We start from the raw sequence: 14,425 nt of genomic DNA on the forward strand, positions 1-14,425 counted from the left end.
AAGGCCATTCGATCTATAATATTAAAACATTGGCCGGTTTTGGCAGTCCATCAACCACTTCGGGGCAAACCGATGTTTGCTTTCCTTAGGGGTCGTAATTTAGGAGAATTGTTAAATAATCCCAGAATTCAAAATAATGAATTGAAGGGCCACTTTAAATGTGGCAGGTGCATTTATTGCTCTTACGTTATCAGATACAGATCCCTCATTCATCTTGGGTTTTCCATTTACAATCAAGAACAACATGTGAGTCATTGGGAGTGATATATAGTATTATATGCCCCTGTGGTTTATTTTATATTGGCCAAACAACTAGAAGGGTAAAAACTAGAATAGGGAAGCATATTAACAACATTAAGACCAATAAGCAGGATGCCCCTTTAATTTTGCATTGGTACCAAAATCAGCATAAGATATCTAATGTAAGATTTGTGGTTCTCCGTGTCAGGGGGTTTAGGGGCCTTGACATAAAGATTTTTGTATAAAGAGCAGTGTTTTATCTAGCTGTGGGGTACCACAGCGCCCAGGGGTTTAAACATGGAAATAGAGTGGGGGTGTTAGATCACATGACCGTGTTCTAGTTCTTTTTAAATGAGAACAGTGGAAGGATGTACAGAATTCACTTTCGGCTCCATTTTGGAGTGACAGTCTCGGGATTGATCCCGCCCAGGTTTATACAGCCGACAACACAGGTTAGTTTTTTTGAAGACTAGCTTTGGAGTATTGTTCCATTATAGGGGTTGGTAACTTAATGGATTAGTGTAGTCTTAGGAACAGCTGTATAACAGAGTAATCATGAATGCTGTTTCTTTGTTGCAGTATGGTGCCTCATAAGAGGTGTGGGTTCCTTTTATGCATCCTTCTGAGGAAGCACTGATTGTGAAACTTTGCATGAGTTAAGGAATAAACGGATTGAAGTGCTATATACATTTCTTCTTTGGTACCTAAGAATTTTATTTCCTTTGGAAGAGGAATCGTAAGAAAAAAGTTTAACATTGGAGTGTCACTGTTGGAGAGAAATGAAGATTGTGTTTGTGATAAAGTTGTCATCAAAAGATTACAAGATTTAAATGGACTGAATAAGATTATCACTTCAATGGTGGTTACCATATGAAACTTACTCCATCACAGTTAACTAAGCAACTCCCTTCAGATATTGAATTACAATAAGAAATTATCTATGTAATTGTTATGAAATTATAGGGATTCCTAGAGCAATTTAATTTTTATCTTGAAGTATTGAGCTGAGTGGAAGTGGGTAATAGATCCCTGGATATCTCAAATATATGCGTTGTAATTGTTAGAGTTAACTGTTTGAAATAGTTTGTGTGGATAATATCTCTATATCTGTTAAAATATTTCCTCTTTGCGTTAACTATAGCTTTCTTATATACAGTCATGCACTCCTCCAATTCGACATGTTTAAATTACGTTTTATCCCTTCTCTATAATCTCTCCAAAGACCTGCAGTTACGCTTTAGGTCTATTAACTGATGTAAACCTGTGTGTTTGATTTTTTTTCTCATAAAAAGGGGCTATTTTATCTAATACTGTTATTACATTTATTACAATCATTTATCCAAGCAATCTGATCTTTTCGTCAGAGGAAGTAGCAAACTTATATCATTCCAAAAATGAGATGGATCACCTTTTGGTCAACAGAATTTTGCCATTGGGTTATAGCTAAGAGTTCTTTCAACCAATGTATGGTAAAGGATTCCTGAAAATGATCACACCAAATAATCTGATTCCATTCCAGATCAGACAGTAATATCTTTTGCAGACCCATGGGAATGAGCCCATAGCTTTTGATGGTTCTTCTCGCAGGGCTGCCGAGAAGGGGGGGGGGGGGGGGGGCTGGTGCCGGGGTCTCTCTCTCCTGCTCCTGACAGGTGATCGTGTCCCAACAAGAGCAGGAGAGAGAAAACTCTGGCGCCGGCGCCAGCCCCCCTTGGAGGCTGGGGAGAAACAGACACAGCAGGACTTCGGGCCAAGGCTTCTGGATTGGCTGGCAGGGGTCTCCACCAGCAGAAGAGGTCTTCCTCCAGTGCTGCTCTTCACTCTTCCACATGGCAGCTGCTTTTCCCCTTAGGCTGCGCATCAAATTGGAGTCATGCAACTAGCATAGCTCTTTTAGATTTGCTTCACATTACTTCCTGGACCAGTCAACAATCAAGTGCTTTTGGGTAAGCAACAACTAGCCTGAATTTGTGAATTGTATATCCTTGTTTTTCCCTGTTTGGGGGAGCAGCCCCATCAGATAATTTATATAGGAGAAAAGTGGGTACCTGCTTTTCTTTATAAAATACTAAGTGCCTGAACGCACACCTTGATTTAAGATACAATGACTTACAGAAGCCCTACTGCTGGTGAAAATGTCCATGTCTAGATAGTAGCAAGAATGAATGTGTGTAAAACATATGTACATGTAGGCTGTGCCCAAACATTGTCCATGTGCATAACCACAGTAAAAATACATGCAAACAAGCTGTATACTTTTATGCTGGTCAGTATTTTATATGAAGGCACATGCATAATTATCCATGCCCCTTTGCCACTGCACAGATCCAGGATTGCATATGTAGATCTCAGCTTTCTAAAAATCAGCAGTATTTATGTGTGTACATTGTGAATAAGGCTGCTAAAAATAACCACCTAAATTAGTGCTTTTAGGCTTCAAGTAGCCCTTACCTGTTTTGGATTTAAGGATATTCACAAGTCATACGCTTTAGAAATTTCCCTGCAGTCTAACTGAAATACGCATGTGCATATCCTGAAAAGCAGAGTGGTTAGGGGGCTACCAGAACAATAGGATGAAAACTACTGCACTGAACCCCCTAAAGCAATGCAGTCAAGTACAAAAGGAGAAACATCAAGTAGTTACTTACTGTGGGAAATGGTACAAAAAGATGATTGTTTTATATGGTTTTTCTCATACTGCATTTTAGAGCTCTAGTCTACCCTGTAACATTTGTAACACACTTGTGAATTTAGTAAAGGAAGGGTAAACCCAAAAAGCCCTTGAGCCAGACTGGAAAGCTGTGGGCTACAGATTAAGTAACTCCCAATACTCAACCATTCAGATGCCTCAGGAAGGTTTTAGAACAGCAGCCTTGAGAAGGGGAAGGAACATTAGATCTAAAAGGATCTAGTCAATGAAAAAGTGCAAAAGGTACACTAGCAAAACCCAACAGCACTATACGTTTTATTCTTGCCTTGATCATTTAAACAGAAAAGTAAGAAATAAGTTTGACTTGTTGCTGGCTGTACAAAGCAAAGCATGATGATGAAATGCTGCTCGGGCTCTTGTCTATCAGTTTAAAACAAGGCATACAGTTGTATCCAGTAATTATCCAAAGGAGAATTCCACTGTAAATAGTACTGGCTGTCGTCTCTCGTTAGATCTGTTCCTGTCACCAGCTGAATTATCACATCAGTCACTGTTGCAGTTTGGCATTTTCCTCAAAATATATTATTCTCATGCGTTGTGCAGTTTGACAGGATGTACTACATCTGTTCTGTAACCATTGATGTATAATAAAAGCATTTTATAATTTTTTATGTTTGGTGGAAAGGAAGCATAGCCGTAGTGTCTGCTTACATAAATGCCATCATTTCTCCAGCTGCTGAGGAGTGCTGAAAGCTTCATAAACATTAGCAGCAAAATCTTTGACTTGTTCCATCAGCAGCAGATCCTAGAAGGACATTGATTAGAGTAAAGAGGACTACTTTTTACAATAGACACTGGTACTGGTGTAAAACTGTAACTCAAGATCATAATATGGCTGATGGAATAAAAAAAACATTCTGGTCCTAAACAGATATTTGAGTCCATGGCAAAAAGACTTCAAATGTACATACTAAGAACCATGTCGATGTTGCATATAGAAATCCCCGCCCCCCCAAAAAGCTTTTATTTGGTCATGTTCTCAACAAATGTTCCAATAACCCACTTACTATTTCGTTTGGAGACCTGGCCTATATGAATTTTTTTTTTGGTAAGTAAATATTCATTAAGATAACACAAAAAAGGAGAAATAATGCCTCCAGCAAAAAAAATGTGAATGATGAGCTTAACTCTTAATTTATATGAAAGAACATTAAAAACAGCCATACTGCATCAGATCAAATGTAGCCAATCCGGGTCACAAATAGGAGCCCAGTCAGTAGCAACATTCCATGCTACTAATCCCAGGGCAATCTCAATAACATGCTATGGACTTTTTCCTCCAGGAACTTGTCCAAACCTTTTTTAAACCTACATATGCTGACCGCTGTTACCACATCCTCCAACAGTGAGATCCAGAGCTTAACAGTTCTTTGAATAAAAAAATGTTTCCTCCTATTTGTTTTAAAAGTATTTCCATGCAATCTCATTGAGTGTCCGCTGGTCTTTGTACTTTTTGAAAGAGTGAAAAATTGATTCACTTTTACCCATTCTACACCACTCAGGATTTTATAGACCTCAATCATATCCTCCGCTCAGCTGTCTCTTTTCCTAGCTAAACAGCCCTAACCTCATTAGCCTTTCCTCAAATGGGAGGAGTCCCATCCCCTTTATCATCATTTTGGTTACTTTTCGTTGAACCTTTTCTAATTCCGCCCTATCTTTTTTGAGATACGGCGACCGGAACTTGAACGCGATACTCAAGTTGAGGTCGCACCAGGAAACAATACAGAGGCATTATAATATTCTTGGTCTTATTTTGCATCCCTTTCCTAATAATTCCTAGCATCCTGTTTGCTTTTTTGGCCGCTGCCACACACTGGGCAGACGTTTTCAGTTTATAGTCTACACACCTAGATCTTTTTCTTGAGTGCTGACTCTTAAGATGGACCCTAGCAGCAGGTAACTGATTCGGATTATGTTCTGCCATTTAAACAACTTGCACAGCACATTGTTTTCTGTGGATAAGATTAGATGTTGCTCTATCAGACTCCAATGTCATTGATCAGTCAAAATCCTCCTACCAATAATATCCAAATCAAGGTGAACGGTTGTGAAAGATTCAAAAAGAAAGAGTACTTATCTTAACAACTGATACAAAATCCCAATGGGGGCTGCTGTTTCACCCTCTGGCCTCATCTGGGGATTGAGAAATGTGCTTCAGTTTGCCACTTTTGTGTGCACACTTCCAGCACTAAAAATGCAGCCATGAAAGAGCCAAACTGGACCACAATTCTCAATCCCCTGAAGAGCCCGGAGGGTGAAATGGCAGCTACCATTGGGATATTGTATCAGTTGTCAAGAAAAGTGCTCTTTCTTTTTGAACCTTTGTTGAGCATTCACATAGATTTAGAAATTATTGGGCTTTTGACTGATGAACGACAACATTGGAGTCAGATAGGGCAACAGTTATTATCCACAGAAAACAATGTGTTGTGCAAATTGTTCAGTTGCCAGCGACTACCGAGGTCTTTTCTTCCTTATAAAAAAAGTAGTTAAGCTCATCCCTCCCACAAGCCAGCCTAACAAAAATGTTATATCCCCTCCCTCCCTCCAAAATTTAATTTTTCACTTGGCTATTCTGGGGTAAGATATGTAGATATAAGGAACATGCACTGTTTTAATGCATTTCAATTAGTGTGCAAGACACTAAAAGGTGAATACGCTGGAAGGGTATATATACTTCGTTGCCTCAATATGTATGAGTTGGAAGTGGAGAAGACTCTTTCCCAGTTTAACTTTATCTGAGGTAAGTGGGAGGGGAGTCAGGAGAATGGGTGAGTGGGTTTAGCAAATCATCTTTAGAAGAGCCAACAACATACTACCATCGTGCAGAGGCAGCTATATCCTTCAAACTGACTATCCACACTACCATTTACAGCTTGCAGTATTAACTACTAATTCAACAAGACTCTCCTGAAACTGAATTCCAAGCATGTATAAAAAACATTAAGAGTACACAGTAGGAAAAATATTTATGCCTCCCATGTGTAGTTATACAGTGGAAAGGAGAGGCTCCACCCATACACATGTCGGCAAATCCTGAAATAGTGCTCAAAACTAAGGCGAGATTCTACAGGCATGGTGGTACAGCTGCATCTCTAATTGCTGCTTTCAGAAGCAATACATATTTTGATATAGACTGCTTTGGTTATCCACTATTGGATGAAAAGGCAGTCTAAAAGAATTAAATAAAAAGTGATCTGGATATTCTTCAAAATAGCAAGGTTTTCTTAAATGGGTTCAATCAACTCCATTGTAAGGAATTCCTGAGGTGGTCATTGCAGCTTTAGATTGATAATCTACTTTACCATAAACCAGGATCCTGCCTTTGTCCCTCCAGAATGTAAACCACTTTTGTGACCAGTCTGAGGCATAACTGCTTCTTTTCATGATACTGGAATCTGTTTATTGGAAGAAGGATGCCTGATAGGACAAAGATGGAACTTTCTTCTACCTTAAATCAATGCCATGAGTATTCAATTCCCAGCTACCTGGAGATTTTCCCATATTTTAATAGATCCTCCCACTCTTCCGAGCCTGGTCATTGCAGCAAACAGTCCTGAGGCCAGGAGCCATGGCTCAGGGCTGTTCCTAGAAACCTGCATCATGGGACTCTTACTGGCCACCAGGTGTGACCCTTGTTGATGGCCATGACTACCCCCTCCCCCAAACTCAAGGGTTGTGAAAGATATAACCCTAAATGGTTCACAAAACCCGGTTTGGAGATCAAAAGCAGAGACCCTTCTGCGTGGCAGTACAGAACAAGATAATTCAGACCAGCCCTAGTTATTGGTATCTTACCTGAACGAAGTGGCTCGGCATTTCACTGCAGACCGAATAGATCTGTCCATTTACTATTGGAATTATTTTGGCTAATGGAAGAGCAACACTAGAAAGACTGCACAGAACAAAAGGAAATCAGAAATATGGAACAAACTTCATTGAAACAGTAAGAGGTTTTGTTATTTATTTTTAAATTTGGAAGAGTCAGGATCAGAGGGTGTAGGTGTGGGTGTACTAGACACCAGGAAAAGGTGGGATTTATTTACAGTTGGGGTCCATGAGGAAGGGACACTAGACACCAGTGAAGTATTTAAGTTGGGGATCAGGGGGCAGTTGACAGGACACTTGGGGCCAACGCAGATTGCCACAACAATTTTTTTTTTTTAAATGTCACCCTTTCTGTCAGTGCCTGAGCCAACTGCAGTTCACGCACTGACAAGAAGGGTAACATTTGGCAATGAGCTGTGGATTACTGCCGCGATTTTAACGCAACAGTAATTTGAATATACACATATTACTGCATCTTGTGCCAATTATCTTTTTAATAGGAACCCAGTGTGCGGTCAGCGGCTCTAGCACACTGCTTTCTGCATCGTCTCCCTGTTTGTCTATAACGGAAAATCCCCTGACACTGGACATTATATAGAGGCTCATTTTCAAAGCACTTAGACTTACAAAGTTCCATAGCTTACTATGTAACTTTGTAAGTCTAAGTGCTTTGAAAATATGCCTCTATATCTACTTTAGCCCTCATTCACTATACAATCTGCATTTTTAATATACACAGTTAAATGACAGTGAAAGCCAAAAGAAAAAGCACATACAACACTAGACTTGTGAGGGGTAGCATTGTATATTAACGAGAGCCTTGAATCAAATAGATTGAAAATTCTGCAGGAAACAAACCACTTCTTGGAATCACTGTGGATTGAAATTCTATGTGTAAAGGGGAAAAGGATAGTGAGAAGAGTGTACTACCGTCCGCCTGGCCAGGATGAACAGGCGGATGTAGAAATGTTAAAGGAAATTAGGGACGCAAACAAACTTGGCAACACAATAATAATGGGTGATTTCAATTACCCTGATATTGACTGGGTAAATGTAACATCGGGGCACGCTAGGGAGGTAAAATTCCTTGATGAAATCAAGGACTGCTTTATGGAGCTGCTGGTACAGGAGCCGACGAGAGAAGGAAAAATTCCAGACCTAGTCCTTAGTGGAGCACATGATCTGGTGCGGGAGGTAATGGTGCTGGGGCTGCTTGATAACAGTGATCATAATATGATTGGGTTTGATATTAGCTTTGAAGTAAGTATACATAGGAAATCAAATACACTAGCGTTTAACTTTAAAAAAGGAGACTATGATAAAATGAGAAGAACGGTGAAAAAAACCTTAGAGGCGCGACTGCGAGGGTCAAAAATTTACATCAGGCGGGAATGCTGTTCAAAAACACCATCCTTGAAGCCCAGGCCAAATGTATTCCGCATATTAAAAAAGGAGGACGGAAGACCAAACGACAGCTGGCGTGGTTAAAAAGTGAGGTGAAGGAAGCTATTAGAGCTAAAAGAAAATCCTTCAGAAAATGGAAGAAGGAACTGACTGAAAATAATAAGAAACAGCATAAGGAATGTCAAGTCAAATGCAAAGCGATGATAAGGAAGGCTAAGAGGGACTTTGAAAAAAAGATTGCGCTGGAGGCAAAAACACATAGTAAAATTTTTTTTTAGGTATATTAAAAGTAGGAAGCTGGCAAAAGAATCGACTGGACCGCTAAATGACCGAGGAGTAAAAGGGGCGATCAGGGAAGACAAAGCCGTAGCGGAGAGATTAAACTAATTCTTTGCTTTGGTCTTCAACGAGGAAGATTTGGGTGGGATACCGGTGCCAGAAATGGTATTCGAAGCTGATGAGTCAGAGAAACTTAATGAATTCTCTGTAAACCTGGAGGATGTAATGGGGCAGTTCTACAAACTGAAGAGTAGCAAATCTCCTGGACCGGATGGTATTCATCCTAGAGTACTGATAGAACTAAAAAATGAGTTTGTGGAGCTATTAGTAATATGTAATTTATCCTTAAAATCGAGCGTGGTACCGGAAGATTGGAGGGTGGCCAATGTAATGCCGATTTTTAAAAAAGGTTCCAGAGGAGATCCGGGAAATTATAGACCGGTGAGTCTGACGTCGGTGCTGGGCAAAACGGTAGAGACTATTATTAAAGAACAAAATTACAGAGCATATTCAAAAGCACGGATTAATGAGACAAAGTCAACATGGATTTAGTGAAGGGAAATCTTGCCTCACCAATCTACTACATTTCTTTGAAGGGGTGAACAAACGTGTATAAAGGTGAGCTGGTTGATATTGTGTATCTGGATTTTCAGAAGGCGTTTGACAAAGTACCTCATGAAAGACTCCAGAGAAAACTGGAGTGTCATGGGATAGGAGGTAATGTTCTATTGTGGATTAAAAACTGGTGAAAAGATAGAAAACAGAGAGTAGGGTTAAATGGTCAGTATTTAGTGGGTAGTTAGTGGGGTTCCCCAAGGGTCTGTGCTGGGGCCACTGCTTTTTAACATATTTATAAATGACCTAGAGATGGGAGTAACTAGTGAGGTAATTAAATCTGATGATGACACAAAATTATTCAAAGTTGTTAAATGGCAGGAGGATTGTGAAAAATTACATGAGGACCTTACGAGACTGGGCGTCTAAATGGCAGATGATGTTTAATGTGAGCAAATGCAAAGTGATGCATGTGGGAAAGAGGAACCTGAATTATAGCTACGTCATGCAAGATTCCACGTTAGGAGTCACAGACCAAGAAAGGGATCTAGCTGTCATTGTTGATACGTTGACACCTTCTGCCCAGTGTGCTGCTGCGGCTAAGAAAGCAAATAGAATGTTAGGTATTATTAGGAAGGGAATGGAAAACAAAAATGAGGATGTTATAATGCCTTTGTATCGCTCCATGGTGCGACCACACCTCGAATTTTGTGTCCAATTCTGGTCGCCACATCTCAAAACAGATATCGAGGAATTACAAAAGGTGCAGAGAAGGGCGACGAAAATGATAAAGGGAATGGGACGACTTCCCTATGAGGAAAGGCTAAAGAGGCTAGAGCTCTTCAGTTTGGAGAAAAGGCGGCTGAGGGGAGATATGATAGAGGTCTATAAAATAACGACTGGAGTTGAACGGGTAGATGTGAAGCGTCTGTTTATGCTTTCCAAAAATACTAGGACTAGGGGGCATAAGATGAAGCTACAATGTAGTAAATTTAAAACGAATCGGAGAAAATGTTTCTTCACTCAACGTGTAATTAAACTCTGGAATTCACTGCCAGAGAATGTGGTAAAGGCGGTTAGTTTAGCAGAGTTTTAAAAAGGTCTGGACGGCTTCCTAAAGGAAAAGTCCATAGACCATTATTTAATGGACTTGGGGAAAATCCACTATTTCTGGGATAAGCAGTATAAAATGTTTTGTACTTTTGGGGGGGATCTTGCCAGGTATTTGTGATCTGGATTGGCTACTGTTGGAAACAGGATGCTGGGCTTGATGGACCTTTGGTCGTTCCCAGTATGGCATCCACTATCTAAAAAAATACAACTGAAAAATCAACACACATTCAAGGAGTTGGTTTAGCTGATTCACAAAACATACTCTGTGCTTTCAATGGGGAATAATTATAGAAATATTCAAAAAGTAATAAGGGATAATATACACAAAAGGGTGTGAAGACTGAGGCGGCACTATTAAGGTCTTAGGTTGCAGTCACAGAGTGGGGCTGCTTCTGGCATCAGGGATGCACTGTGCATATGTAGATATTATGCTTTAATATGATCCACCATTGATGATGGATATATAAAAACTATCTTACTTTTTCATTTCATCAGGACTGAAAGACTGTAAAGAAAAATTATGTTGTACCTGATAATTTTCTTTCCTTTAGTCACAGCAGACAAATCCAGAGACTTGTGGGTTATGACCATCTACCAGCAGATAGAGATAGTACCAAACTAAACTCTGCCACATAGGATGGTATGCTACTTGGTCAGTCAATATTTCTCATAAACAAAGCAGAAGGAATAATAAGGCAAGCATTTCTGATCTGACGAAGATGGGCTACCTTCAAAAGCTAATCAAAAAATGTATTAGTCCAATAAAAAAAGTATCATCTTATTTTCTTTTATATGTTTTATTTTATTCTATTTCTATTGATTCCCTCCTCAAAGAAATGAGGTATAAACCTGTCAACTAGCAGAACTATGTATGCACAGGCAACCACAGCAAGAAACCTAAGTAACAAAACAGACTGAACAGATAGTGTCAACTTTGTGAAAGGGTGGGATTTTGGATTCGTTTGCTGTGACTAAAGGAAAGAATTATCAGGTAAGGTAATTTTTCCTTTATCATTAGCAGCAGATGAATCCAGAGACTTGTGGAGTGTAGCAAAGCAGTCTAAGTAGGGTAGGAACCAGACACAGCTATGGAAAGAACAGACGCCCCAAAGGGTGCCTTAGACCTAGCCGAAACCATCAACTGGACAAAGTCTAGAAAACGTGCATCACAAGGACCAAGTAGGGGCCCTTCATAGAAGAGAGTGAAGAGGAGAAGTGCCCAGAGGGCATACACCCAAGCAATAGGCACCCAACTCCAGCGAGCTATGGCTGCATTGCCCTGACTGGGGCCCACTAGTAGCTTGAAGGAAAACTATGCCCAACATCCATTGATGACCTGAAGGTACAAGAAAGGACCGTGGTAACTACAATATAAAGAAGCACATTGAAACTCCCAGGACGATTTTCCTCCGGAGGAATGGAAGAAACAATTGCTGATTAATGGAAATGTGGATACCACCACAGGCAACAATGGCAGGGCTGCATCAAGACACGAATAAGGGATCTGCACAGAATACTGCCAGAATTTCAAATTAGCGATGGAACCAAGCACAAAGTGCTCAGCTGGAGTCAGGCTGACCATGCAGAGATGGAGCCAGTTTGAGCATGAAGGCGCACAGGAGAACTCCAATGTAAGACGGGGAGGATCTTGTCGCACGATAGGGCTGAGGCCCAGGATAGAGTGAGACTACACCCCAGGCTTGGAGCCAAGCAGAACCCTGCAGATATAGGATGAGATGAAATGACGCGTTAGCAACATTCTGCACAAAAAGGGCCGAGCTGTGCACTATAGAACACCAGAGGTGCGCTTCCCAGCTAGAACAGATTCCCCAACACAGCGGGAAAATCACAGATGACAAGGACAAGACCAGTCTGAGTCAGATATGGAATAGCATCAAAGCTACTGTACATGTTCAGAGACGGGTGCACTTCCACCTCCATGAATGGAGCAGTGCTCCTTATCCAGATATGCAGCTGCACCCACAGCCAGACAAGGAGCTGTGCTCTGTAATTAAAGATGGACCTGAACTACGCATCCAGACACGGAGCTCTGGGCAACTCCAAGGTTGAAGCTATAAGGCATAACCAGAGGAAGAAGGCAATCCACTTCCTGCAATGAAACCTCACCTTGCACTCAGAGGTGGAGTTGGGCATACATGCAGAGAAGGAGCCGTGCCCCAAAACCCAGGAGAAAGTTGTGTCCTATAGATAGAGATGAAGCCAACTGTACTGCAGTGATATGGAAAAAGCAGAGAAGCAGCCATGCTCCCCATCCCAAGATAGCGCTTTGATCCCTAGTCACTGATGGAGCCTTGCTGATTATCCCAGATGGAGCAGTGCCCCACAGCCATAGATGGTGCCACACTCTACGCAGAGAGAGGGAGCTGTGCACTAAATTCAGAGACAGACAGACAGACATTCAGTGACGGAGCTGCGTTCAACATACAGAGATGGAGTCATGCTCACCAGGCAAAAATAGATCAGTGCCCAACTGGCATACAGTGGGGGAAATAAGTATTTGATCCCTTGCTGATTTTGTAAGTGTGCCCACTGACAAAGACATGAGCAGCCCATAATTGAAGGGTAGGTTATTGGTAACAGTGAGAGATAGCACATCACAAATTAAATCCGGAAAATCACATTGTGGAAAGTATATGAATTTATTTGCATTCTGCAGAGGGAAATAAGTATTTGATCCCCCACCAACCAGTAAGAGATCTGGCCCCTACAGACCAGGTAGATGCTCCAAATCAACTCGTTACCTGCATGACAGACAGCTGTCGGCAATGGTCACCTGTATGAAAGACACCTGTCCACAGACTCAGTGAATCAGTCAGACTCTAACCTCTACAAAATGGCCAAGAGCAAGGAGCTGTCTAAGGATGTCAGGGACAAGATCATACACCTGCACAAGGCTGGAATGGGCTACAAAACCATCAGTAAGACGCTGGGCGAGAAGGAGACAACTGTTGGTGCCATAGTAAGAAAATGGAAGAAGTACAAAATGACTGTCAATCGACAAAGATCTGGGGCTCCACGCAAAATCTCACCTCGTGGGGTATCCTTGATCATGAGGAAGGTTAGAAATCAGCCTACAACTACAAGGGGGGAACTTGTCAATGATCTCAAGGCAGCTGGGACCACTGTCACCACGAAAACCATTGGTAACACATTACGACATAACGGATTGCAATCCTGCAGTGCCCGCAAGGTCCCCCTGCTCCGGAAGGCACATGTGACGGCCCGTCTGAAGTTTGCCAGTGAACACCTGGATGATGCCGAGAGCGATTGGGAGAAGGTGCTGTGGTCAGATGAGACAAAAATTGAGCTCTTTGGCATGAACTCAACTCGCCGTGTTTGGAGGAAGAGAAATGCTGCCTATGACCCAAAGAACACCGTCCCCACTGTCAAGCATGGAGGTGGAAATGTTATGTTTTGGGGGTGTTTCTCTGCTAAGGGCACAGGACTACTTCACCGCATCAATGGGAGAATGGATGGGGCCATGTACCGTACAATTCTGAGTGACAACCTCCTTCCCTCCGCCAGGGCCTTAAAAATGGGTCGTGGCTGGGTCTTCCAGCACGACAATGACCCAAAACATACAGCCAAGGCAACAAAGGAGTGGCTCAGGAAGAAGCACATTAGGGTCATGGAGTGGCCTAGCCAGTCACCAGACCTTAATCCCATTGAAAACTTATGGAGGGAGCTGAAGCTGCGAGTTGCCAAGCGACAGCCCAGAACTCTTAATGATTTAGAGATGATCTGCAAAGAGGAGTGGACCAAAATTCCTCCTGACATGTGTGCAAACCTCATCATCAACTACAGAAGACGTCTGACCGCTGTGCTTGCCAACAAGGGTTTTGCCACCAAGTATTAGGTCTTGTTTGCCAGAGGGATCAAATACTTATTTCCCTCTGCAGAATGCAAATAAATTCATATACTTTCCACAATGTGATTTTCCGGATTTAATTTGTGATGTGCTATCTCTCACTGTTACCAATAACCTACCCTTCAATTATGGGCTGCTCATGTCTTTGTCAGTGGGCACACTTACAAAATCAGCAAGGGATCAAATACTTATTTCCCCCACTGTATATGGTGCTAAGCTGAGCTCAACGGTTATAGCTAGAGCTGCGCTCACCAGGTATATAAGGCTCAGCACATTAAGTCCTGTTCAGAGTCAGGACTAGGGCTGCGTTCCACACAGAAAAAAAGGTGGTGGGGAGGGGGGGGGTTGCTCCCCATTCAAATATGGAGCTGTTCCAATTGACAGATAGGAAACTGGAAATGGCA

General features: G+C 41.7%; 1 protein-coding gene across 2 annotated transcripts in view; it reads right to left on the reverse strand.

The window, feature by feature from the left end:
• Positions 1–3,173: 3,173 nt before the first annotated feature.
• The window catches only part of PEX3 (peroxisomal biogenesis factor 3), an 85,989-nt gene continuing 74,737 nt past the window's right edge, over positions 3,174–14,425 (reverse strand). Inside the window, exons 11-12 of one of the 2 annotated variants that reach the window (XM_030198493.1) lie at positions 6,752–6,848; positions 3,174–3,695 (exon numbers count right to left, since the gene is read on the reverse strand). In XM_030198493.1, the coding sequence (XP_030054353.1) occupies positions 3,612–3,695; positions 6,752–6,848 (181 nt within the window). In that variant the 3' untranslated portion in view covers positions 3,174–3,611. The remainder of the gene's footprint in view (positions 3,696–6,751; positions 6,849–14,425) is intronic. The other variant, XM_030198494.1, reaches the window with a different exon arrangement.

This window comes from Microcaecilia unicolor, chromosome 3 (assembly GCF_901765095.1).
Source record: "Microcaecilia unicolor chromosome 3, aMicUni1.1, whole genome shotgun sequence".
In the NCBI taxonomy this organism is placed as follows: Eukaryota; Metazoa; Chordata; class Amphibia; order Gymnophiona; family Siphonopidae; genus Microcaecilia; species Microcaecilia unicolor.